Source organism: Centroberyx gerrardi, chromosome 2 (assembly GCF_048128805.1).
Source record: "Centroberyx gerrardi isolate f3 chromosome 2, fCenGer3.hap1.cur.20231027, whole genome shotgun sequence".
NCBI lineage: Eukaryota > Metazoa > Chordata > Actinopteri > Beryciformes > Berycidae > Centroberyx > Centroberyx gerrardi.
In genome coordinates this window covers 28,529,294-28,553,790 of record NC_135998.1, presented here as the reverse complement: position 1 = coordinate 28,553,790, position 24,497 = coordinate 28,529,294, and the positions used below count along the sequence as shown (strand labels likewise).

The following is a 24,497-nucleotide window of genomic DNA, read 5'->3' as shown; positions in this document are numbered from 1 at the left end:
CCTCACCCAATCATGCGATCCCTAAGCAATACATGATCTTAACACCAGCACATGGGCAGCAGCCCCATCAGGAGACACGGAGCGCTCCACGACCAGCATGGCAGCACTTTCTGAACTCCGAATTCTCTGCCAACTCTTCATCATCACGCTAGACTTCATAAATTAACATTGCTTAAGAAAATAAATATCAATAATAATCACCGTAATAGGCCTCTTTTAAAATGATCTGTAACATAGGTTCGCTCGGTCGAACTTGTAACATAAACCGCTGGACAGATAAGGTGTATCATCCCAAATAGTATAATATATAAAATAGCAATTATTACCCCAAATCACCATCTAAAACAATTGGCAGGTAATCATTATGATAAAATAATCTGAGGATGTGTTTGTGTTTCTGTGTGTCAGTGTGCATAGATGTAAGTGTATGTGGAAACAGTGTGTTTAAGGCATCCAAGGCATACATGCATGTGTGTGTGTGTGTGTGTGTGTGTGTGTGTGTGTGTGAAGGAATGTGCTCAAGCATGTGTGTCTACTTCTCCCCCTTGTACTCTCTCTCCCTGTCGTCGACAGATCTCTTCCTGGCGAAGAGGTGGGTGGGGTCCCGGCCCCGGAGGCTGGGCTGGATGTTGAAGACGGGCATGTTCCTCCAGCTGGCGGGGTTGTTCTGGGCGGCGGCGTTGGCCCCGGCGGCGCAGGGTTTGTTCTGGAGGAGCAGGAAGAAGGTCTCCATGTCCGGGCCTAACCGGGAGATCAGGCCGGCCCGCACCGCCGCCACCGTCTGCTCGTCGCAGGCCAGCAGGGACTGGAGCAGAGTGCTGTAGTACCTGCAGGGCCAAGAGAAACCTTTAGTTTACACTGAACACTGCAAAATATAATTATACACTAGCAGTCAAAAGTTTGGACACACACATTTTTATTTATTTTTACTATTTTCCACATTTTAGAATAACAGTAAAGACATCAAAGCTATGAAATAACACAAATGGAATTATGCAGCGACCAAAAAAACTGTGCAACAAATCAAAACTATCTTATATTTTAGATTCTTTAAAGCAGCCGCCCTTTGCCTTGATGGAAAGGCAAAGGCTTTGGAAAGAAATTCATACATAGGATCAACTTCACTGTTTATATTTGTCTAAGAAACACATTTCAAGCATTTAAGTAGAAGACTTTAGATCAAAATGGCTTTAAGAGAATGAAAAACATTCAATCAGGTGGGTCCAAATTTTTGACTGGTAGTGCATCAAGAGTGCATATCTTGATATCTCTCATCTGTTTGACGTGAATCTATGTGATGCTCTTTTTTGCAATTGCCTTTTTGTTTATTTGATTATTTATTTATTTTCTCTCTTTCTTTCTTTTTTCCCCCCTTTTGTTGCTTGTGACTCTATTTATTTGCCATCTCGGCACCACTGAAAAAGAGCGTCCCAACCCTCAGTGTGTCCTCCGAGAATGAAATAAAGGTTGAATGAAAATGATGTGATGGCAGCACATGGATACAGATATGGTCACTGCCAGCAGCAGCCAGCACAGAATGAAATCTATCCAAGTGTTTGGCTCTCTCCTTAACCAGCCTATGGACAAGGCTTAGGCCAGCGGTTCCTAAAGTCCTGGAAAATGTCCAATTATTTATTTACCCCGTTTATTTGTGTATTACTGCGAAATGTGTGTTTATGACTCACCTGTTGGGGAAGTGAGCAGGCACCTGCACCACCTCTCCGATGGCATCAGGGTTGGTGCGAGCCACAGTGCAGATATCCAGACTGTTGTAACACTCCTCCTGGACCTGTGCAACACGAACACATCAGCCACAGACCAGAGGACGGTTATTGTGTCTCTGTGTGTATGTGTATGTGTGTGTGTGTGTGTGTGTGTGTGTGTGTGTACCTCAGCAATCATCCTCTGGAAGACATTACAGCGGCGGATGGTTTGGAACACTTTAGAGGTGACTCCCTGGGCAATGCAGCGCAGACTTTCCTTGACAAATGTCTTACCCTGCAGAACACAAAACATACATGGGTTAGAGACCGATAGATAGATAGATAGATAGAGAGATAGAGAGATAGAGAGATAGAGAGAGAGAGACAGACCTCAGTGTTGAAGGTAGCAGCTGTATGGAGGAAGAGCTGGCAGATGTCGTGCATCCCATCGGTGTCACAGGTCGAGTTCTCCAGGCAGGCAAACACTCCACAGCCCACAGCTACAGCACCATTCAGACACTTGGCCACATCAGCTGCAAAACAAAGTTAGACACACCGATATTTAGATACATAAATATATATGCATCGATATTCATAGATAGATAGATAGATAGATAGATATTCTATGTTTAAGAGGAGTTAAATGAGTTTAGCAGTAGCCCTAAAAGCCCTCTAAGGCATCTTCAGTTTGGCTGGGAAGAGAAAAGGGCAGAAACATTCCTGCGCTATGAGTTTCCATCCAGTAAACCACTTCAGCAGGGGGAAGAAATCCCGAGAAACAAACAAGTTAGTGGCCAAACGCAAGGCAATAAAACACGTCCCCGTTTAAAAATACCACGTTACTCACATGGGCTGTTCGCAGAGAAGCGCGCCCGGCGGGGTGCAGGCTCCTCGGGGAGCAGCTCAAAGCAGCCGGCGGTGCCGAGGACGAGGAGGAGGATCAAACCGGATCGTGCCAGCATTTTCTCTGATGATGTGGACAGAGTTTTTTTTTTGTTGTTGTTGGGTTTATTTTTTTACCAGGTTTTTTCTCTGCCCGCTGCTGATCTGCTGCCTGTCCCGCTACGGTCCCTCAGCCCCGTATTTATATTGAGTCCGCGCGGGACCGGCCAATCAGAGCTCGCCATTTCCGAGGAGGGGGGCTATTAATGGTTTATTCATAGGCTGTAATTAAGCCACGGCCTAATTGAATATTTCCACATTCCAGGAGACTCGACTGCTTTCCGTGCGCTCACAGTTATTCAGGGGGATTTTAACGCCGATAATAAAATATTAATTAAATTAACTATATAATTCCTTACAAAAAAGTCACATGTGAAAACCCACGTCTGTTTTTTTTTCTTTTTTTTCACATTTTCACCTGCCATTAGATTTGTCAATATTTATTTCACGTGTGAAAACGTATAATTTCAAATGCAATAGGACAATTCACTGGTGAAAATGTCAATGGGAAATTTCAGATGTTTACATAAGAAAATGTGGCTTTTCACATGTTACTTTTTTCTAAGGGACAATAATAGTATAGTAGCTAGTAATAATAATAATGATAATAATAATAATAGGCCTTATAATAATAATAATAATAATAATAATAACAGCAGTTTATTTGTGCCGCACTTTTAAAAAAACAGACTTTACAAAGTGCTTTAACAGTCAATAAAGTAAAAAAAACAAAACAAAACAAAAAAAACTGCTGGATAAAAATATCACAAAAATAACGTAAAGAAAGTTTATAAAAGTAGGTTTTAAGAGGTGATTTAAAAAAATGCTACTCATTCTGTCGGCCTATAAGACACTGTGGCACCTATCCATGATGAAACGAGCAATTTCCACAGCAGAAACAGATCGGTGTGAGGCTTGTTTTGCGTGACACTTGTTGCATAATTGTTCCATATGTTTGACAATTTTACAGCTGCAACACGCTTTCTAAAAATAGCTGAAAGTGGGAAACGGATATGTGAGGTTATAATTCCAGTCACGTTCCCCGCTGCCCTGTGTAGTGGCTCGGCCGAGTGGAAACGCTGATCAGTCACTGTGAACGCAGCAAGAAAAAAACATGTCAGCGTCCTCCGTGAACCTCGCAGTAGAAAGCCCTTTTGATAAAAGCCCTGGCGCACACATTTATCGGAATTTCATGCCAGAATAAATCCCATTCAGGTCTCTATCGCATATTCCAGCATAGCATTTTGTGTGATTTCCTGAAATATGTCTGGATAAAGAGGTTCCTTAGAGTCTGATCCTTCTATCCCCCCAATCCCCCCGGCTGTCTCATCTGAATCCCCGTCTTTCCCACTGCCAGGTACACACACTGAAGGCACCAGCGCTCAGAACAATGGACCCTAACAGCTAGAGTTGGACCGATTTGGGGCCAATACTGGCATTTTATGAAAAATTTGATATAAAATCGTTATAGGGAACACATATTAACTATTAAGAAGTTGCTTATTAACATGCATATTGATAGTGTATTGGTTCATTATTAATCATTAGGAACCACTTACTAGCACCTTATTCTGCATCGTATTCTACAAGTATAGCCCATTAACTATGGGTTTTCCCTCAACAGCCTCCTAATTAGTGCTTAGAGCAGTCAGTAAGTAAGTTGTTGCACATGAATTGGGCTCTTTGCTCAGTATGAGGCTTATAAGGTGCTAGTATCACATATTATTGAGAGAAATGATGAAACTATTGAGGGAAAACCCATAGTTAATAGCTAATATGTGTTCCCTAATCTAAAGTGTTACCAAAATCTGATATGGTCCACCTCCATATGATGGATATGATGCAGTTTGATTGATTATTTATTTGTAGAATTGATCAATGCTACATTGGTTGTCAATAGGAATTTATTCTAATGTGTGCATGGATATGTTTTGTTATTATTAAAATCATTTGTCCCATGGTCTAAATGCTGTTTCAGAGGCTTTTCCACCCTCTGAAGAATACAATGTTGGAGGAAACATTGAACACTTATTGGCACAACATATCATCCATTGGCAGCTTCAGACACACAGTGTATTCAAACCACCAACTGCAGGCTTTTCTCTTGGTTCTTATGTAGTTTGGATATTGCTGACATCAGCCTTTCCTATAGCCTGCAGATTAAAGTTATAAAAGTTTTGTTTCCCATTATTTAGCCCTGATTTATCCAGATGACTGAGGATACATGACTCATGACTCTTCACCTATGGTCAACGGCTGCACCATAACAAGCCGCATTAGGAATGTAGTGTTGGAGATGTGGAAAAATCGGTGTGTCTTATCTAGGTGTCTGTATCTGCAATTTGTGAGAGAGTCATTACTGGAGGTGGCTGGGTTTCCATCATGGCCTGATTCACCACAGAAACCCAGTGAACCTTGCAGCACTCTGCTGACTTCATTAGCCTCGAGGTTAACGGGCAGCGATAAACATCTCCCAACTCTGACGCTTTAGTTTTCATTAACTCTCGCTCTCCAACTGCTGTAACCCTTTTCAAACGTTTCCTTTGTCCACGAATTGAAAATAAATCCTTGAAAACGAAAAGCTTTTCACAGCAGCGTATTTTCCATTTATTTTTACTCAGATGTTTCGCATTGCAATCTGTGATGAATTAAATTCCCTGATTGAATACAAAGCCTGAATGTACACTCCTGGAATTGTTGTTCCATTTTTCATAAACACACAATTCAGTCTGAAGAATGAGAAACAAATATGTTGATGATGACAATGTGACTGTCGGTGTGGGGAACTATGCTGAAAATGTGTTTTAGCAGAGTAATACTCTGTGCTGAAAAAAGGATTTTGTCTGTCAAAGTAGAGCTATTATGAAAATAATTGCAACCACCTCCATATTGACGCATGCAATACAGAGAGTAAAATGAACAGGGAAGGTTTGATAGGGAATCAAAGGGAAATAAGGAATCAGTGGTGCAAAAATTGAAAGGTCAATCTCTAAAACTCTGATTATATCTTATTTTTTGTGTCAAAAATGTAAACCAAATGACACTAAAATGTGATGTAGCTTAATACTTAATGCACTACAATGTGGCTGAAATGCAAAAAAAAGAGTGCTACTATTGGCTCAATTACATAGGCTAGTACCAACAAACACTGGCAATTGGAACATCAAGGTCTGGAACAACACAAAAAAACTGTAAAAGCAAAATAATATACAAACAATATTTGAAAAAGGCTGAATGAAAACCGCTCAGCTTTGATTCAACGTTAACTAACAAAGGCCCAGTCACATTCATTAGAGACAGGTATTTGAAAGGTCAGCAAGGCCTAATGACAATAGTCTGCTTCTCCAGCTATAATTAAAAGTTGTCTGAACATAATTTCCTCCTCACTCGAGCTGAGATAGCAGGAAGCAAGATCACACTTTTTATTATTTCCATGAATGAAAGGGAGCAGTGAGAATACACACTTCCTTAAATCCATCATCTCCTGAGTGTCCATAGTGTGACCAAGTCAACTTTGCTCGAGTCCCAAGTCAGTCTCAAGTCTAAATGTAGATTATCAAGTCTAGTCCAAGTCAAGTCCATGTCATTAATGTCAAGTCTCAAGTCTAAATGTAGAACAGCAAGTCAAGTCAGAACAAATCAAGAGTCCAGTATCAATTTAATATCTTAAAGAAAACTAAATATCTAGGACTTTTCAATGCAATATGGTTTTAATAGGATAAAAACTTAGTAAGAGCATCATGAGTTTGATTTCTAGAATCAGTTTCAACTTCAATGAATTCAATCATTCCATACAAATTCAGAAAACAGAATTTAAATTCAGTCGTCTGCTGGAACAAATCTCATCACTTTCAATCTAAGTCATTTACACAAACACAAGATCTCAAGTCAAGACTTTAGAAACCTTTTCAAGTCATCAAAGTACAAGTCAGAGTCAAGTCTCAAGTCAGTAGAACCCAAGTCAAGTCAAGTCTCAAGTCTTCTCTTCATGCATCAAGTCAAGTCTAGTCAAGCGATTAAAACTCTGACTCGAGTCCAAGTCATGTGACTCGAGTTCCCACCTCTGTCCATATAGCTTATCATAGATAGTTCACATATAATTTGTGCGTGCTTCATTCTGAGTTCCCACAATGTTATTATAGGGTTATAATATCAAATGAGCATGACTTGATATTAGTTGACACATGACTCAGACTATAGCTGTAGCTCTTTCTAAAATGGCTTCAGTTCCTTTTCATCCAGACCATCCTGCACTCCTATCGCTGTCCCGTCAGCATGGACTGTTAAAACTCAAGGTCCCAACCAGACTCTTCATCAGGAGGGTCGTCCGTGTCCTCAGGGAAGTAGTCGAAGTTGCTGTTGTCCAACGGCCCTTCCACCTGACAAAACAACACAGGAGGTTCGTTCTTTTGCATTCTTTATATTCTGCAACCTGTTTGGTAAAGGGATTGTGTGAAGTGGAGTACGTATGTGTGTGTGTGTATGTGTGTGTGTGTGTGTGTGTGTGTGTGTGCAAGGATGATGTAGGATACCCACCGTGGGTGTGAATGGAGAGTCTATGGTTCCCTGGCAGAGGCCGTCCCAATTGAAACCCTCAAACCACCTGAAGGACAAGGACATGTTACCATGACTACATCCTCATCTCCCACTGAAAGCATTCACGGTGAGAGTGAAATCTTAGAAAGGAAAAAAAAACATTCAGCTAGTTGCGCTTAGTGATCATGAAACATCTTTACTGTCTCACTTGTGTTTCTGGATGTACTTCACGCCATTTTTCTGGTTCCCGAGCCTCTCTGAGGGATTGTCCCTGAGCAACACACACACACACACGCATGCACGCACAAAGTCATTCATGCAGAACACACAGCAGAGTGAACGGTTTGTAAAGATTGTTTAGGAGAGAGACCAAGTCCTCTCTTTTTACTTTATGCACCCAACTAAGGAACATGGACAACCTGCAGAGACGTTTGATGAGGTTAGCAGCACTCTTGTTGATCTTCTTGGGGAACTCAACCATGTCGATGCCTCTCAGGATGATGTTGTAGGTCTTCATGGGATCAGAGCCTGAGAATGGAGGACTGGAGCGGGAAAGTGAAAGCCAAAGACCATTATGGTTATTGTTTTTTTTCAGCCCAGGACCCAAACTGAGCGAATTTAGACTTGCCTTCAGACCCAGTTCCACAAAACATTTTGGGTCCTACGATGTGAGAAACACTTTGTCATGATACTGAATGACAATGTTTGCTGCAGTACCTGCCACTGAGCAGCTCATAGATCAGTATTCCCAGAGACCAGCAGTCAGCTGAGGTGTCGTGGCCCTTGTTCAGGATGATCTCGGGGGCCACGTACTCCGGAGTCCCGCAGAATGTCCATGTCTTCTTACCCAGACCCACCTTCTTAGCGAAGCCAAAGTCCACCTGGGGAGGAGAGACACACACCACAGCTGGAAAGCACAGCTGGAAATCCCCGTCCCAGTAAGTCCCGACCGTGAATAGATGCGTCACCATCATGTGTCACCATCATGTGTTTCCCTCCACAGTCACCAGACCTCAACCCCACTGAACATCTAAAAGAGTGCTCGAATAATGTGGATTCTCAAATTCTACAAAAACATGTAGAATTGATGCCAGACAGAGTGATTAAGGCAAACGGTGGAAATACCAAATATTGACTTGCAGTAAACACTAACAAACTTTTTCTGACCTAGTGAAAAATTATGTAATCTTGCTTGAGACATATCATTTGACTAAAAATGTGTATCTTTTTGATAGATGATGAAACAAAAGAGTTCTTGGTTGGTTGCCTTGTGGTGATCATTGACTGGAATTCATGCTTTTTACCAAGCTTTTTATTTACCACTATATCACTGTCTGGAGCACATTGTTCAGTACAGTGTTCATACCATCTTGGCGTATCCCCGCTGGTCGAGTATGATGTTCTCTGGTTTGAGGTCTCTATAGATGATTCCTCTACAGTGAAGGAAGGCCAGAGCCTCGATAACGCAGCCTGTGTAGAACCGAGTGGTGCTGTCATCAAAGGAACCCCTGGAATAGAAGCAAATTGTCGAAGGCCGTTGCTGATGTTTTCACAGACTCGCAGACACACACACACACACACACACACACACACCTGTCTCTCAGCAGCGTCCATAGTTCTCCTCCCAGGCAGGCCTCCAGCAGCATGTAAAGATATTTGGAGTCTCTGAAAGTCCGATACAGCCTGCAGGGAAGATAAAGAGGTGATTTAGAAGTGTTAAAGCTGCACTAGGCAAGGTTTTACAGTATAAGTACACCCATCAACAGAGAAGAGACCCATCAATTCACCCTATATGCGCTAATGAAATTCTGGTGTCGGATATGGACACTTCTCTGCCCAGAGGAAGTGAGAAATTGAAACTTGTGAAATCCAAACTGTCTCCTAAACAGCAGTGAGCAGCACTTGATCTTTTCCTATCTTGTCTCTTTGGTTTCCTTCTTTCCCTCCCTCCTTTGGTATAAAGCGTCACAGACCGGCCGGGTTGGTGAACATGAGCGTGCTGTGTGCAGTTTACTGACGTCACCTTACAGGATTTCTGGAGTTCAAAGCTTTCAAACAGTTGCCTCTTGCTGCCATTTGGGGCCGCCAACGTGTGAAGTTGCCTAGTGCAGCTTCAATTACAGTCCCTGAGCATAATTAGGTCTGAGTATAATACCTCTTCTCTGACCTAGGGAAGAAAACTCAGTCTGACCTGACGGTGAAAGGACTATGGGCCTCCATCATGATGTGGCGCTCGGACAAGATATGGCCCTGCTGGCTGGTGTCCAAGATGTGGCGTTTCTTCAACACTTTCATGGCGAACGACCGACTGGAGTCACTCTTCAGCTGCACCTGAACACACACACACACATGCACAGACACACACATTATGCATATCGTGTGTTCGCATTTGATCAATTGCTACAGCACATCTTTGTCTACATCTTTTTCCTTGTATACACTCACCAGTTCTACACGACTGAATTCTCCCATCCCCAGAGTGCAGACGACATTGAAATCACTAAGCGACACGCTGGAGAAGAAAGCGGCCTCTGCCTCCAGTCTACAGAGAAAGACACAGAGGAAAAAAGAGGGGAAAGAAAGGGGAGAGAGCCATGGAAGAGTCTGCAGGTTTTCATTCCAACCAACCAAACACTACAGTACTAGATGCTCTTCTCTGGTTGAAGCTGCTGTAGTGTTCGGTTGGGATGAAAACCTGCAGACTCCACTGACTTCGAGGGAACATCAGTTATATCTGTCACATATGAGCACATATTATCTATATGTACGGATGCACATACTTTGCCTTGAGCTCATCACTGTCATACTGCTTGTTGTTGACTTCATCCAGCCCTCCAATCAGCTGTTTGAAGGACCTGGGACACAAACACATGAAAGAGATGAACCAAGGACACCAAACCGCATTGAAAGGGTAACTGCAAAGTGAAACCGCACTAGTCAGAGTGCTTTCTGTGTTTTGGACCCACAGGCTCCACCACCAGATGACACAGATTGCTCAGATGAACAAAGAGAATCACTTACTCTCTATCAATGACCAGACATGTGACATCTCCCAAAGCTGTAACGCTGGCTGTGCGAATATCCTCACTTGAATGGAGAGAGAGAAAGAAATGATCCAGTTAGTTTGTATAGCTGATGATTGCTTTAAAGACAATATCCATCCTAACACAGAATTGGCCTATGTTACTGGAGAGAGCTTGCATTTGATATCCAATAGTGTAGATCGTTAAATTGAATCTCCTCTGGGGATGCACTTTATCTCCACTTCTGAACTTTTCATCAACTTCATCTCATCATCATTTTTTTTTTTCTATCCGAGGGAAATTCCACCGCCTCCCACCAGTGCCCTGTTAGCACTGTGAAATCAGTTCATTGGTGAAATACGTTCATTTGAGTGTAATGGACGTACATTTTCTAAGTCAGCAAACTTTGTATGCCACTCATTATCGGTGGAGCATTTCTTGAAAGGAATTTTTTCGTGTCTAACTTTTGGGCAGGATGACAGCAATCTGAGCAGTCAAAGATAGATTTGAACTTGAATGATTTATATGATTTGTGTGTGTGTGTGTGTGTGTGTGTGTGTGTGTGTGTGTGTGTGTGTTTCACCCTTTCAGAGCCTGCTCTCCAAACCAGTCCCCTTTGGAGAGAGTGGTCAGGAACACCGGCTCCTCATTGGCTGATTTCTGCTGGGCAACCTTCACCTGTGGACGTCATAGGTCACGACTTTCATAACTGTGAGCTACAAAAGAGGCTTCCTCCCTCCTTCAACATTGGATATAATGACATTTTCAAACAATTGGAAATGATTGAGTGGAAGCACAAAAGTCTTTCATTAAGATCCAGTTATGAGGGAATTTTATTCTGTGTGAAGTGTGTTTTGAAGCTACAGCATGAAGCTGGTTCAACACATTTGATCAATACAAGCAATTACCAATTACCTGTTTTCTATTTTTTGTAAATTAAGGAATTACAAGTTTCACCATCTGTATTGCTTGGTAATGACGTGCCATGTAGACTTAAGCCTATGGTGAAATCTCTGCATTACAGATGAAGGCTACCAAAGAAACCATATGACCTTCCGGCTCTGTAGTATTTCCTCCTCCCTTCACATCTGCCATTACGCTCATCTGCAATATCTCCTAATATCGCTTCATCACTCTCCTGTCATCCTCCTGCCCTCTTCCTTACCTGTCCTTCACTGATGATGAAGAATGTGTCTCCGGTGGCCCCCTGACGGATAATGTAATCACCTTCACTGTAATGAGTCTGAGGAAGAGGAGAGAAAATGGGTGTGAATAGTGTATGTAAAATACCTCAGATTACTGAATAAGACAAATGATGGGTCTGAGTGTAGGGGAGAGCGGGGTAAGATGAGCCAGTTTTTACTCTTGGCAAGGAAAAATGAGACCGAACAAAAACAAATTCTGACTTTATACTCAGAATTCTGGCTTTAGAACTCAAATAAATTATTCACGTGGCCCTAATTCTCTTCCACAGGTAATAGATCAACATTTTTTTGCATATATGTTTGAATGTAGCTAAATTAGTACTGAGACAATGAATGTAAAAAAAATACTTTTGTTGCAAAAAAGCATTGCAAGCATTTTATGAGTATAAGGGGATGGCTCAACTTACCCACTGTCTCACCTTACCCCACTCTCCCCTATTTTTGTCAGATGGGAGTGCAGTTGTCAGTGATAGACATGTATGCAAGCACACTGTAAATTCCAGTGTGTGTGCGGATGCATGTGAAAGAAGCAGTGTGTGTGTGTGTGTGTGTGTTTGAAAATTGTCACCTCCTCCAACACATCAGCCAGTTTACTGAGAATGTCCTCAGGTAGCGACTGAAAAGACGGGACACTGGAAGCGGGGTTAAGAGTAAGAGATGTGAGAGTCATATAGTGTGTAAATGTCACTATAATATGGCAAGAACCTACAAAAGTGCAGCGATGGGCACGTATATGAGTTTGTTGGCGTACCTGCGGAGGAACTCCATGTACTGGGAATGTTTGATCAGACCGGTCCGCATCATTATGGTCTGGAAACCCTGTCTGTCAATCGCCCAGAGCTTGATGTCAGTCAGGGCTGAGGAGGGACAAAGGAATACAGACGAGAGACAGTGTTTATTACAATGTCCAATATGCTTTTGAATGATTTGTAGGCCTATAACTACGTGTTCTCAACACACACACACACACACACACACACACACATACACACACACAGCTGTGGCCCTTTGCCTCATGTAAATGGTCGATGTGTGAAAGTTCCTGAAATAATTGCTATGTTCCTCCATTGAAATGTCATCAGAAAACTCAGTTTTGCAACCTGTTACATCGACATTTTTCATGGTGGAAATGCTTATAGCACAGAGGACACATGCTATGTTTTGAATCCAGTGAGGCAGTTAGCCCTCAACTGGTTTGGTCTGACTGGTTTCTATAGGTTTTCCAGTAAATTGAACAAGCTACCTCTATGTTGCTAAGCAACATGAGGCGTCATGGTTTCCTTCACCCATCATCTTTATTTTAGGGCTATGAATCGATTAAAAAAAACCAACTAATTAATTGCACATTTTGCTGTGATTATTAGTGATTAATTGATCTTTTTTGGATATTTAAACATAGAATAGCCAAATTAATCACTAAATCACCAAATTAATGTTGAATCAACACAAAGGAGGTATATTTTAAACCCTTTTTTAACCATTTTCTTCAATCATTTCCAAGTTCTGAAGTTTACTGTTGTGTCCATTCAGAAAGCTAGTTGTGGCCTCCTGCATAGTCTGCTTTTAATAACTTCATGGATCGCAATACTTTCATTTTTTTTACTTTTTAATTTGTACTAACTAAAAATGTTTCCATAATGCTCCTGACCCTGCCCTCCTGCCCCTCCTCTCATCCCCCCTACCTCATTTCATTATTAAACTCATCCCCAAACACTGATTCCTCGTTCACCTTTCCCCGCCCTCTTTCTCATCTCCCACTTTTCTATCTATCATTATAGAAGTTATCATTATTATAGTTATCATTATCATCCACTCCCCCTCATACATATCATCTCGGTTTCCTTTCCCCTGCTCACTCACTGTAAGATGCTCTGGATAAGAATACCGGCTAAACACCTAAAAACAGAGGAACAGAAAAACCGGACTGGTATCCAGGTCAAGATGAGAGGGAACAAGGAGACTGAAGGAGCATCGTGAGGAAATTGATTTCTTTTCACTCCATCCTCTGATTCAAACTCTATTCATTTAACAGCCTTGACTATATTGCTTCTCTTTCTTAACAAACACACACACACACACACACATACACACTTCTGAACTCCGAACTCGCTAATTGCCCAGACATGCAATTAGAAAGATCGACCGATTGCTTCAGTGCTTATAATCGTGCCTTATCTCTCTTTCTCTCTCTCTCTCTCTCTCTCTCTCACCCACACTTGAATGATATTGTACAACAGAAGGCCACGGATTGAAAGAGGTAGAGAGGAGAAAAGGCGACCTTAGAGCCTATGTGGCCTTAGAGATAAATTAATTCTGCAGTTCTGCCAGAATCTCTCAACCCCACACAGCCAAAAAAATTAGAGCGCTATAAACACATCTTTAGAAAATAAGATGTGTGTGAGGATTCTAATCACATTGTCTGATGTACTAACAACATAGCATGCATATTTTATATGGTCTGGCTCTAGGCTTCCTCTCAGTACATCAAAGTGCATATGCACATAGGCACACACACACACACACACACACACACACACACACACACAGAAATCAATTACACACCATATTTCACCCCAATCCATCATCCTAAACACTGCTGTCACACAGGAAAATAAAGGGATTAGAATTGCAAAGTGCCAAGATGCACTTTAACCAAATCAGTGGGGAGCAGAGGGAAAAGGTGAAAAAGCACAAAACCTCTTAGTTGAGTTTTATACCTTAAGCTCTCTTTAAGGTTCACCTTAAACTCCAGTAAGTTGCACAAAACCCACTTATCTCCCCGCTCAGGGAATATCCTTGGATAAATCTGCAGATAAGGAAAGATCCTTAAGTACTGTGTGTGTGTGTGTGTGTGTGTGTGTGTGTGTGTGTGTGTGTGTGCGAGCGTGTGTGTGTGTGTGTGTGTGTGTTTACCTGTCACCGTTGCTGTGCGAGTGCAGTTGTACAGGATCGCCAACTCTCCGAACACTGTCCCTTGACTTATGGTGCACAGTTTCTTTCCTTCTTTCGTTACCTCAACCATACCCTCTGTGCGCGCGCACACACACACACACACACACACACACACACACACACACACACACACACACACACACACACGCACACGCACACACATTCACACACAAAGAGAAGGGAACACAAACAAATGAAACCCATCCTAACCAAATACCTTCAAGAGAGATTAATTCTTCAAAAGAGGTGATTGTGCATCTATTTACAGCTGAAAAATATGATTCTGAACAATGTCTATTCATAACAGGAGATCAACAGCTCTTATTTGAACAGTCATGAGCGAGCAGACAACACAGCAGTAGCGCCAGTCAAAGTGAACAGACTGCCTGTCCTTGAGGGAAACAAGAAACGAGTGAAGAACAAGTTGATTGTGAGAAGAGAGCAGCGGAGGTGTCGGGAACATATGACTGAACTGGAGTGGAGCTCCATGATATGAAGTTATGGAGGAAAGAGTTTCTGTGCATTTGTTCATATGTGTGTGTGTGTGGTGACACTGTAGGCCTCCTTTAGAGTTTTATCACCTGGGTTTATACAGCTGCCCAGACAATGAGCTCACCATGATATCACCTAAACTATTGGTATGATAAATGTCTTCGAGACCAGCTTTTTCTTTTCGAAGATTTTGAATCACATTTCTGCATTTTCTTGTGGTAGGAGTATGGGAAGTGACTTGGAAAGATGGGAGAGAGAGGAGGGCATGAAAGAGTCATTAGCTGTTAATTTGAAATGTTCAATGCATTAAAAAACGCAATTGATGGAGTATTGTTTTTTTTCCATGGTGCAGCCGAGGGCAGAGGGCGTCTTTGGCTGCAAGATGCAGTGTTTCCCATACAGAGGCAAAATCAAAAGTTGGTCAATGTATAGAAATTGATCTAAATGGATCTCTAATGCACCTGATGTCACATCACGTCATGTTCGTTATTTGGAGATGCACAGACAGCAGACCAGCAGCATTGAACTCAATCCAACAGTCTCCCACCGTGAAAACGAATGTGACATTCCACAATTTGCTCCAAACTCTCCTGTGTTAGTAGCAGTAACCTGACAACTCGTCTTCTGCTGCCCTACAAACTTTAACGGTAGGCAACGTTATTACCTTGTGGTATTTTAGTAACGTTACCTGTACAGGATCTGTGCTTGTTTTTCCACAGCAGCATGAAGAGGCATGTCAGGTCAGGCAAGTAGTCTGTCTGCCATCCACAGTTTGTTAACGGGCCTCTAGAGGGCACCGTGGGTCTGTACAGGATCTCTACTTGTTTTTTTGGCTGTTTTGTTTACCTCCTGTAGTGGCTGACCAGCCAAGTCATCCTGGCTAATGATGGAGACGGACAAAGATGGAGTTTTAGGTGGAAAGTTTCAGCTGGCACTTATTATTTCAGTTAGTGCATATAAAGGAATCTGCCTTTCAAGTTGAATTTTGATGGTTTTGATGGAAATGACTGGTCTGTAGTTTTCAATTAAAAAGAATTGTGTTTGTGTTGATTCTACATTAATTTGGCGATTTAATGATAAATTTGGTCATTCTACGTTTAAATATCTATGATTACAAGCTTCAGTCAAAGAACGATTAATCAAAATTAAAATTGTGTGATTAATTAGTTCATTGTTTTTAATCGATTCACAGCCCTAATATATATTTTAACTTGACCCTAACTTGACCGTCTTACCCTCCAGAACGTAGACCGTGGAGCCGTCGTCTCCCTCCTGGATGACACAGCAGCCCTGGGTCAGACTGGTGGGCCGCATGCAGTCCATGATGGTCAGGATCTGACACACAAACACACGTTGGCAAACAGACTGGCACTCACAAACAGCTTTAGGGGGGTCAAGATTTGAATAAGACTTGAATGAAGTGGTCATTACCTGCCCATGTTCCAGATGCTTCATGAAGTCATTCTCCAGCAGAGCCATCTGGATCAGCTCTCTAGACCTACACACAACAGGATCAGTGCGTGTGTGTGTGTGTGTGTGTGTGTGTGTGTGTGTGTGTGCTCTACGAACCAGTAATCCCTTAAAATAACCTTACATTTTCATTAATTTACATGAATTCGCCCCTTAATTCATGCAACATCCCCTTAGAATTAATTATGGGAGTTATTAATGGAGGAGACCCATCAAAACCTCCTTAAACACCCCTTTAATCTTGACTCCTTACTTTCTAAATTAATGAAAAATTCAGGGAGACAGGGACTTTTCCATTAATTTCCACGTAATAACCCTGTAAACCTGCACAAAAGGCATCCCTTAATTTCTAGTGTCTCTGTGAATCAACCCATGAAAAAATCCCTTAAAAACCCATGATACTAACCTTAGTTTTTTAAAGCTATGTTATTTCTAATGGATAATGGAGAAATTAAGTACATTTCAGGGATCAAATTAAGGGGTTTGGTTTCGTAGTGGTGTGTGTGTGTGTGTGTGTGTGTGTGTGTGTGTGTGTGTGTGTGTGTGTGGTTCTCTATACTCACTCCTTGGTCTTGCTGTAGCTGTTGAGCGTGACGTCTGTCAGCTGGGAGGGGTCCAGCGCTGTGGGCTCCGCTGAGATGGCCTGTCTCTTGGTGCGCTGAGGCTCATCAGGTACTGCTGCAGACTGCACCCCTGCACCTTATGACCCACATACAAATCCATACACATCATCCATACACATCACCCTATACCAGTCAAGTCAACACAGTCTCATGAACACTGATGTAGTGGAGAGTAACCCCACTTCAGTTTGATTTGCAGAATAGTGCTTACCCACATTTATAGGCTGTCATGAATCTGAGATACTTTTTCGAACCAGTAATCCCTTAAAGTACCCTTATATTTACATGAAATCACCCCTTAGTTCATGCAAAATCCCCTTAAAATGAGTTAAGGGAGTTATTAATGGAGGAGACCCCATCAAAACCTCCTTAAACACCCCTTAATGTTTGACTCCCTACTTTCTAATTTAATGTACAATTCAGGGAGACTGGAACTTTTACATTAATAACTCATTAAGAACCCTGTAAACCTGCACAGAAGGCATGAAAAATCCCTTAATTATGAATGAATGAATAAATCCCTTAAAAACCCACTATACTAACCATACCTTTTTAAAGCTGTTATTTTTAATGGATAATTAATGTTTATGTAATGAGAAATTAAGGACATTTCAGGGATAAAATTAAGGGGTTTGTTTTCGTAGTGTACATATAGCATACATCATAGTAAGTAATGTCAAACTTAAAGTTATATGAGTTATAGGGTCTTTTAAATCAATTCTATTATGAAAATATAAATGTCTTTTGTTTATATTGGTGGATTTTTGCCATATGATGATCACGACTCTTAATTTACCTCCCTTTTAATTTACTTCACTGCTTATAAAAACACCTTTTCACTATCTTGGTTGCTTTTGGAGCATCATTTAATGAATCACAAAACCAAACCCCTTAATTTTCTCCCTGAAATGTCTTTAATTTCTTATTACATTAACATCAAGTATCCATTACAAATAACAGCTTAAATAAAGTAAGGTTAGTATCATGGGTTTTTGAGGGATTTATTCATGGGTTGATTCATGGAGACACTAGAAATTAAGGGATTTGTCATGCCTTTTATGCATGGTTTACATGGTTATTAATGAGTTATTAATGGAAACTTCCTGTCTCCCTGAATTTTACATTAAATTAGAAAGTAAAGAGTCAAGATTAAGGGGGTGTGGTTTTGATGGGGTTTCCTCCATTAATAACTCCCTTAACGGGATAAAAAAAAAAGGGGGGGGGGGGGGGGGGGGGATATATTGCATGAATTAAGGGGTGAATGAATGTAAATGTAGGCTATTTTAAGGGATTACTGGTTCGTAGAGTAAGATAATCTGTTTTTTCTCATGTGTTGTCAGGTTTTAGCTCCTGTGTCAGACAGCATGCACTCTCCTGCAGGTGTGAGCGGCAGGCATGTCGCTTGCATTGGGCGCACCTGCATCTGCCGTGTCCTCGGAGCTGGCCGGGTGCTGCGAGGCGCTGCGGTGCCTGTCCAGCTCTACCTGGAGCTGTCTGATGAGGTCATCCTTGGTGTCCAGCTCCAGCTCCAGCTCATCGATGAGGGCATCTCGCTGCCTGAGCTCCTCGATCTTCAACTGCAAGGCCAGCTGGAGGTCCCTCAGGGTGCCCATGCTCCTGGACACGGCCATGCACGCGCGCATGCACGCACATCCACTTATACTGTGCGGAGAAGAGAAAATATGACATGGGGTGGTGGAGGGGGGAAAGATTACAAAACTTATTACAGCAGTAGAAAATATGCCCCTGTGGGCTACACAAAGTTTGAGAGAGAGAGAGAGAGAGAGAGAGAGAGAGAGAGAGAGAGAGAGAGAGAGAGAGAGAGAGAGAGAAAGAGAGAGATTGATTCACTCACTTTTTCAGTCAAACGTACCAATTTTCAAAACGCCAATACTGGAGTAAGTAATAATCCCCCGGTCCGGTTGCGGATCCTAGTCTCTGGTGTTGCCGACTATAGAGCGATCTAGTGCCTGATTTTCTCTGATCTCAGCGATAAGAAACAAACAAAATTATTATGCCGATCTCAGAAATGAAGGCGCATTTTCTGTATTCGTGATGAAACAAAACATCTTGTAAAACGGTAAACCACTATCAGCCAACGCCAGATCGTCAGGACAGACGCTCGGAAAGGAGGATGGAGCGACGCGCAGTCAGCGGATGCGCACAGCTGAGTTTGACAGCCCGTACTACAAAAGAATACATTTTACATGACTACTGCAGGGTATGATTTGGAGATGTGCTTCAATGGCCAGAAATCAGTAATATTTCTAATATATTCCATTATGGACCTATAGTGTCTGTAGTAGTCTACCCAATAGTGACTTCAGTGACCCTACCCTACTTTATTGTATTTAAATTTAAATCTCCTAGGCATCACTATAATATTCTCGTGATATCCCACTAATAGTCCTATAGGGACTTACGGTGTATTTGTTGTTATCAATAGTCTAGTGAGTTTATAGTGACCCGCTATTTTATTGTTTTTTTTTGTTTTTTTTAATCTCCTATAGTATGCTGTAACATTCAGATGATATTCCCATAGATTTATAGTGTGCCTACCGTTCACTTCAGTGAGTTGATAGTGACCTTATCACTATAATATTCGTAAAATATTGCTGAGACTTTAAGTTTTGCTGTGATATTTGAATAGTATCCCTCTAAAAATTGTTATATGATTTCTGTAGTTGTTTCTCGCAAGGGAGGAGTCAGATCAGACGAGTCCACTCCGTTACAAAGGCAGTTTTGTTTTGATATCATACTTTGCAGCTTCTTTAGCCAGCAGGTGTCGCTGTCTTATTGGACAAATGAAACACCTAATGCCACACACACACACGCACACACACACACACACACACACACACACACACACACACGCACACACACACACACACACGCACACACACACACACACACACACACACACACACAACATTTGAACTGTAGAGGGCAGCAGTGCGCCGTCGCTGCGTCTATTCTGCCGAAACGTAAGAAGATGAAGAAGACACAGCAGCAGCTTGGTCTGACTTTTGGCGAAAGCGCTTTCCCAAAAAAGCAACTTAGTGTACTTAAATGACAGCTGTAATGGCGGCGCCCAGCAGCGCAAACAACCATGAGTCGGGTAAACTGGAATTGTATCCTTTCACGTCAGCTCAGGATGAATTTAAAACCATTTCTTTTCTATTTGTTTCTGTACAAAGTGCTGTTTACATTTCTTATGCGTATTCGCTGACGTTAGAGTCTACTAACCGTTGCATGTTTGCCTGGCTTCTTCTAGCTCGTGAGCGATAATTTGGCGGTATTACATTTGTGTTATTGGATATTAAACAAGTGACGTGAGTTTTAAGTGAACCGTTAATCTTCAGCATATGCAAATGAATTAGGTGGGTGAAGGCTGCATGGAGAGGAGAGGAGAGGAGAGGGATTGGATGGCAACTGCACGGTATTTTGGCACAGGATACAACCTGGGGACACCAAGTCATTTGTCAGTGCTTCTGATCCCACAAAGGTGTAGGTCACCTATTCACGTAGAAAAGTAAAGTGTATTACATACCCATTATCAGGTGAGGGGGAGAAGTACTAGCTTTAATATGGGAACTATTGTTAAAGTAGAAAATATAGCCTAGCCAAATCATCATTATTGCTTCGGACTCTTTGTGTAGGACAGTGATTCTCAACCTTTTTCACATCAAGGACCCCTAATTTAGTCCACATTAGAGCCACTGACCCCCATTTGATGAGGTGTTGTCTCTCAAACCCAAATCTGAGAATATTTTTATTGTCAGATATGATTTTGTCCAGAATTCCATGACTATCTGTGTTGTAGGTAGAGAGATAACAGAGAAACTATGATCAAAACAGTCATTCTTCTACATTCTCTAATGTGTTAACTTTTAACAATAGTTTAACAATTCATCAATTTGCAGGGGACCCCCTGGAACCCCCGCAAGGACCCCTGGTGGTCCCCGGACCCCACGTTGAGAACCCCTGGTGTAGGATATCCTGACTTGTGACTTAAATGTTGGCTTCTGGTTCTAACAGCACTTACCTTTATGGATGCATGGGTCATGTACCTTCATGGAGAGATTATTGTAGCTGTATATTTATGCTAGTAGTTAATACTTGGAAAGTTAGTCCAACACAGACATTGCCTTTTCCAGTGCATTTACAGGGTTTTCATTGTCTTAGGTAATCCATTTTTGCATATCTCTACTAATTTATTCTCACTCCACCATATGTCCTGAATTTTTTATTTTACCAAAACACAGAAGATCCTATCACCCAAACCACCTGCGGAGGTGGTCAGAGATGCATTCCACCTCATTAACAAAGTGTAAATGCAATGCATCTCCAGTTCACATAAAGCAACTATAGGAATGGAAATGAACTTTCACACATGGATCCAGCTAGGAAGCGCATGCAGGTCTAACAGGCGGCAGGCAGCTTGGATAGTAACATACTTGTCAGAAATTGTCGGGATACTTATGGATGGGAAGGAAACAATGTGTTTACTGTTTTAAGCGTAAATAGGCTATTATGTGCGTTTTGGTGAGGGAAGATAAATCTCATTTCAATGTGCAGACATATGGTGGACTGAGAATAAATTAGTATGTGTTAGACTAACTTTTCAAGTATTAACTACTAGCATAAATATAGGGCTACACATTTCTAGTAATGCAGATCATTGTTACCATTTGTTATGCTACAGATAGTTTTATTCTTGCAAGAAGAGTCATGTATGAACAATAATCTCTCCATGAAGGTACATGACCCTTGTATCCATAAAGGTAAGTGCTGTTAGAACCAGAAGCCAACATTTAAGTCACAAGTCTGGATATCCTACACCAGGGGTTCTCAACATGGGGTCCAGGGACCACCAGGGGTCCTCGAGGGGGTTCCAGGGGGTCCCCAGCAAATTGATGAATTGTTAAACTTCAGCATTATTTCATTTACAAGAAGTTAACACATTAGAGAATGTAGAAGAATGACTGTTTTGTAGTTTCACTGTTATCTCTTTACCTACAATACAGATAGTCATGGAATTCTGGACAAAATCATATCTGACAATAAAAATATTCTCAGATTTGGGTTTGAGAGACAACACCTCATCAAATGGGGGTCTGTGGCTCTAATGTGGACTAAATTAGGGGTCTTTGATATGAAAAAGGTCGAGAATCACTGTCCTACACAAAGAGTCTGTACTAATAAATTCTATTTCAAATTATGCTATTCAGATTCAGTTTTTCAATGCAATTATTCAAGTTAAACAATACAAATTCAAATGATGTGATTCAAATTCAGTTTTTTAATGCAATTATTCAAGTTGAGCAATTCAAATTCAAATATAAATAATTCAATTTCAGTTTCTAGTGACACATATTTCTGTTCATAGATTTGTTCCAGCGGACGACTGAATTTAAATTCTGTTTTCTGAATTTGTATGGAATGATTGAATTTATTGAAGTTGAAACTGATTCTAGAAATCAAACTCATGATGCTCTTACCAAGTTTTTATCCTATTAAAACCATGTTGCATTGAAAAGTCCTAGATATTTAGTTTTCTTTAAGATATTAAATTGATACTGGACTCTTGATTTGTTCTGACTTGACTTGCTGTTCTACATTTAGACTTGAGACTTGACATTAATGAGATGGACTTGACTTGGTAATCTACATTTAGACTTGGGACTTGACTTGAGACTTGTGCCTCAAGACTTGAGACTGAGTTGGGACCCGAGCAGAGTTGACCTGGTCACACCTCTGTCAATGTGTATATCTTGGAATGTATAGCTTCCTTGACCACGCTGCAGCTCTCTGGACGTTCCCTTCCCCTCTTCTCAGGAGGCCTCCATCGCTCTCCAGTCTCTGTCGCCGGACCGAGAGCCGCGGAAAGGCGGCATCAGCAAGCAGCTCACAGTCTCTGGCAGCACGTTGTCTGTGTGAGCGAGATGGTTCCTCCTCTCCACTTTCTTCAGCCTTTGTCTGAGTGCGTTCAGTTCATGTGCGTCACCTCCCGTTCCTCTCTTCTCTCTTTGTCGTCCAGGAGGTGGAGCGCAGACGAGGCTCGGATTCTTCGCGTGTCGGTGGGGTCGTTTCTGGACCACCTGTCCCTGGTTGTGGAGACCATGGAGATGTTTGGTCCTCCTGTTCCCCAGTGATATATCAAGATCCTGGACTCTTGCCCTTAATTGCATTTCTGTTATGATTCTCCTGATCCCTCTTATATAGGGCTCAGGTGTAACATCTGGAAGAAATACGGGGGTAAACACCCGGACAATATTGCGATTGTCTACAGGTTTTGGTACAGGCTCGAGTGTCTTATTGTTTGTTTTAAATGCGGAAATCTGATTGGTTGGTTGTGTATGTGGAACTAAAGGGCAGATCACAAAGATAGCTAGAATATGTTTGGGTTTTCACTGGTGCTCTTATGGATGGTGAACTGAGACAAATAGCTTATCTTATTATTGATGTGTCCATGTTGTACAGTGATTTGTTTTTTTTATTGAAGAATAAACCTTTTTATTTTTGAAGGATTATTATTTACCTTGAAGCAGAAATGTTTGCTCAAAATGATTTACAGTCTTAGTATTGTAATGTTCCAGGGAAATAATCACCCATTCATAACTTCATTGAAGAAAACATTTATTTATTTTGCAAGATGGTGAAAACGAGTATATGCAACAGTGCTATTTGGTATCGTTAAGATAATGGCAGAGTAATAACAATAGGTGAGTCTGCAATGAGAAAATCAGACAATCGGCAACAAAACAGCCTCGGAAAAATATCTGGTCGGTTGGATTGAATTGGACTGCAGTTCCAAATAAAGTCGTTTTAAAGTTAATTATATGAAAATAAATTAAGTTGTTTTCAGCTACCTAATACCTAGAGTGATGAAAACTCATAGATTGCTGACAAGAAATCAGGGCCTATAATGCAAAAGCCAGAAATTTGATGCATGACAAATGCTAAAATCTACTTTTTACAGTGTCGGCTACAATGTAAGTGGACTGGCCTTAAAGTTACCTACTTCTCAAGTATATAGCTGAAGTCATGCCTTCTCCCACATGTGCTCCATTTTCAGTGTTCAGTTCTGTTAACAGTACCTAATGAAACACTAAATGATCACTGCATCTCTAGAATGAGGAAAACAATCTTTAGGTAATTAATAGTTTGGAAACATGATGTTCCAGGTCAAAGACTCAAAACAAGATTGTTTTTATTGCCAAAAGAGTTAATATGGGAGAAACATTACGGGAGCCTGATTCTGCATTCGTAGTTAAAGGGAAATATTTTCATACTTGTACAGATTATAGCACAGAGAAATGGCCAGATAATATCTACAGTAAATATTAAAACAAAAGACAGAATTTCACATGAAATTCTTGGCTAATGGCTAGGGATAGCATTCACCCTGCCTTTTAATGTTGCCCACTTGCTATCTGAAAACAATCAGGCTGCTCTTAGCAAGTCATTGATTTTAAAGGATTCTTAGAATGGTCCGGTCACCTCATGGTCTTCTGTTTTAAGCCAAAGCACAACAATTTACCCCATCCA

At 41.4% G+C, this 24,497-nt stretch overlaps 3 protein-coding genes across 9 annotated transcripts; 1 reads left to right on the top strand and 2 right to left on the bottom strand.

Annotated features, from left to right (window-relative positions):
• Nucleotides 1–532: 532 nt before the first annotated feature.
• Nucleotides 533–2,665, bottom strand: stc1l (stanniocalcin 1, like). The gene is made up of 5 exons (XM_071900739.1): nucleotides 2,551–2,665; nucleotides 2,094–2,236; nucleotides 1,891–1,998; nucleotides 1,686–1,789; nucleotides 533–827 (listed from the first exon to the last, which is right to left on the bottom strand). Exons 1-5 carry the CDS (start codon nucleotides 2,663–2,665, stop codon nucleotides 533–535), a joined length of 765 nt encoding a protein of 254 aa, XP_071756840.1.
• Nucleotides 2,666–6,928: 4,263 nt separating this feature from the next.
• Nucleotides 6,929–18,559, bottom strand: LOC139912830 (cGMP-dependent protein kinase 1-like). 7 transcript variants are annotated; one of them, XM_071900748.2, is made up of 21 exons: nucleotides 18,374–18,559; nucleotides 17,322–17,348; nucleotides 16,887–16,987; nucleotides 16,285–16,351; nucleotides 16,089–16,188; nucleotides 14,323–14,436; nucleotides 12,161–12,266; nucleotides 11,978–12,041; nucleotides 11,370–11,447; nucleotides 10,788–10,882; nucleotides 10,203–10,268; nucleotides 9,962–10,036; nucleotides 9,627–9,723; nucleotides 9,373–9,512; nucleotides 8,775–8,864; nucleotides 8,548–8,689; nucleotides 7,899–8,062; nucleotides 7,601–7,723; nucleotides 7,390–7,452; nucleotides 7,182–7,248; nucleotides 6,929–7,024 (listed from the first exon to the last, which is right to left on the bottom strand). In XM_071900748.2, the coding sequence occupies exons 1-21, from the start codon at nucleotides 18,557–18,559 to the stop codon at nucleotides 6,929–6,931; spliced, it is 2,061 nt and encodes a 686-aa protein (XP_071756849.2). The 7 variants fall into 7 exon arrangements, with proteins under 7 accessions (XP_071756849.2, XP_071756843.2, XP_071756844.2 ...); XM_071900742.2 differs by lacking the exon at nucleotides 17,322–17,348 and having other exon boundaries at nucleotides 16,887–17,008; nucleotides 18,353–18,559; XM_071900743.2 differs by lacking the exon at nucleotides 17,322–17,348 and having other exon boundaries at nucleotides 16,887–17,016; nucleotides 18,364–18,559.
• A 1,381-nt stretch (nucleotides 18,560–19,940) lies between these two features.
• On the top strand, nucleotides 19,941–23,473 carry lage3 (L antigen family member 3). Its single transcript, XM_078287969.1, has 3 exons — nucleotides 19,941–20,077; nucleotides 22,754–22,882; nucleotides 22,987–23,473. Exons 1-3 carry the CDS (start codon nucleotides 20,016–20,018, stop codon nucleotides 23,099–23,101), a joined length of 306 nt encoding a protein of 101 aa, XP_078144095.1. The 5' UTR covers nucleotides 19,941–20,015; the 3' UTR covers nucleotides 23,102–23,473.
• Nucleotides 23,474–24,497: the final 1,024 nt, after the last annotated feature.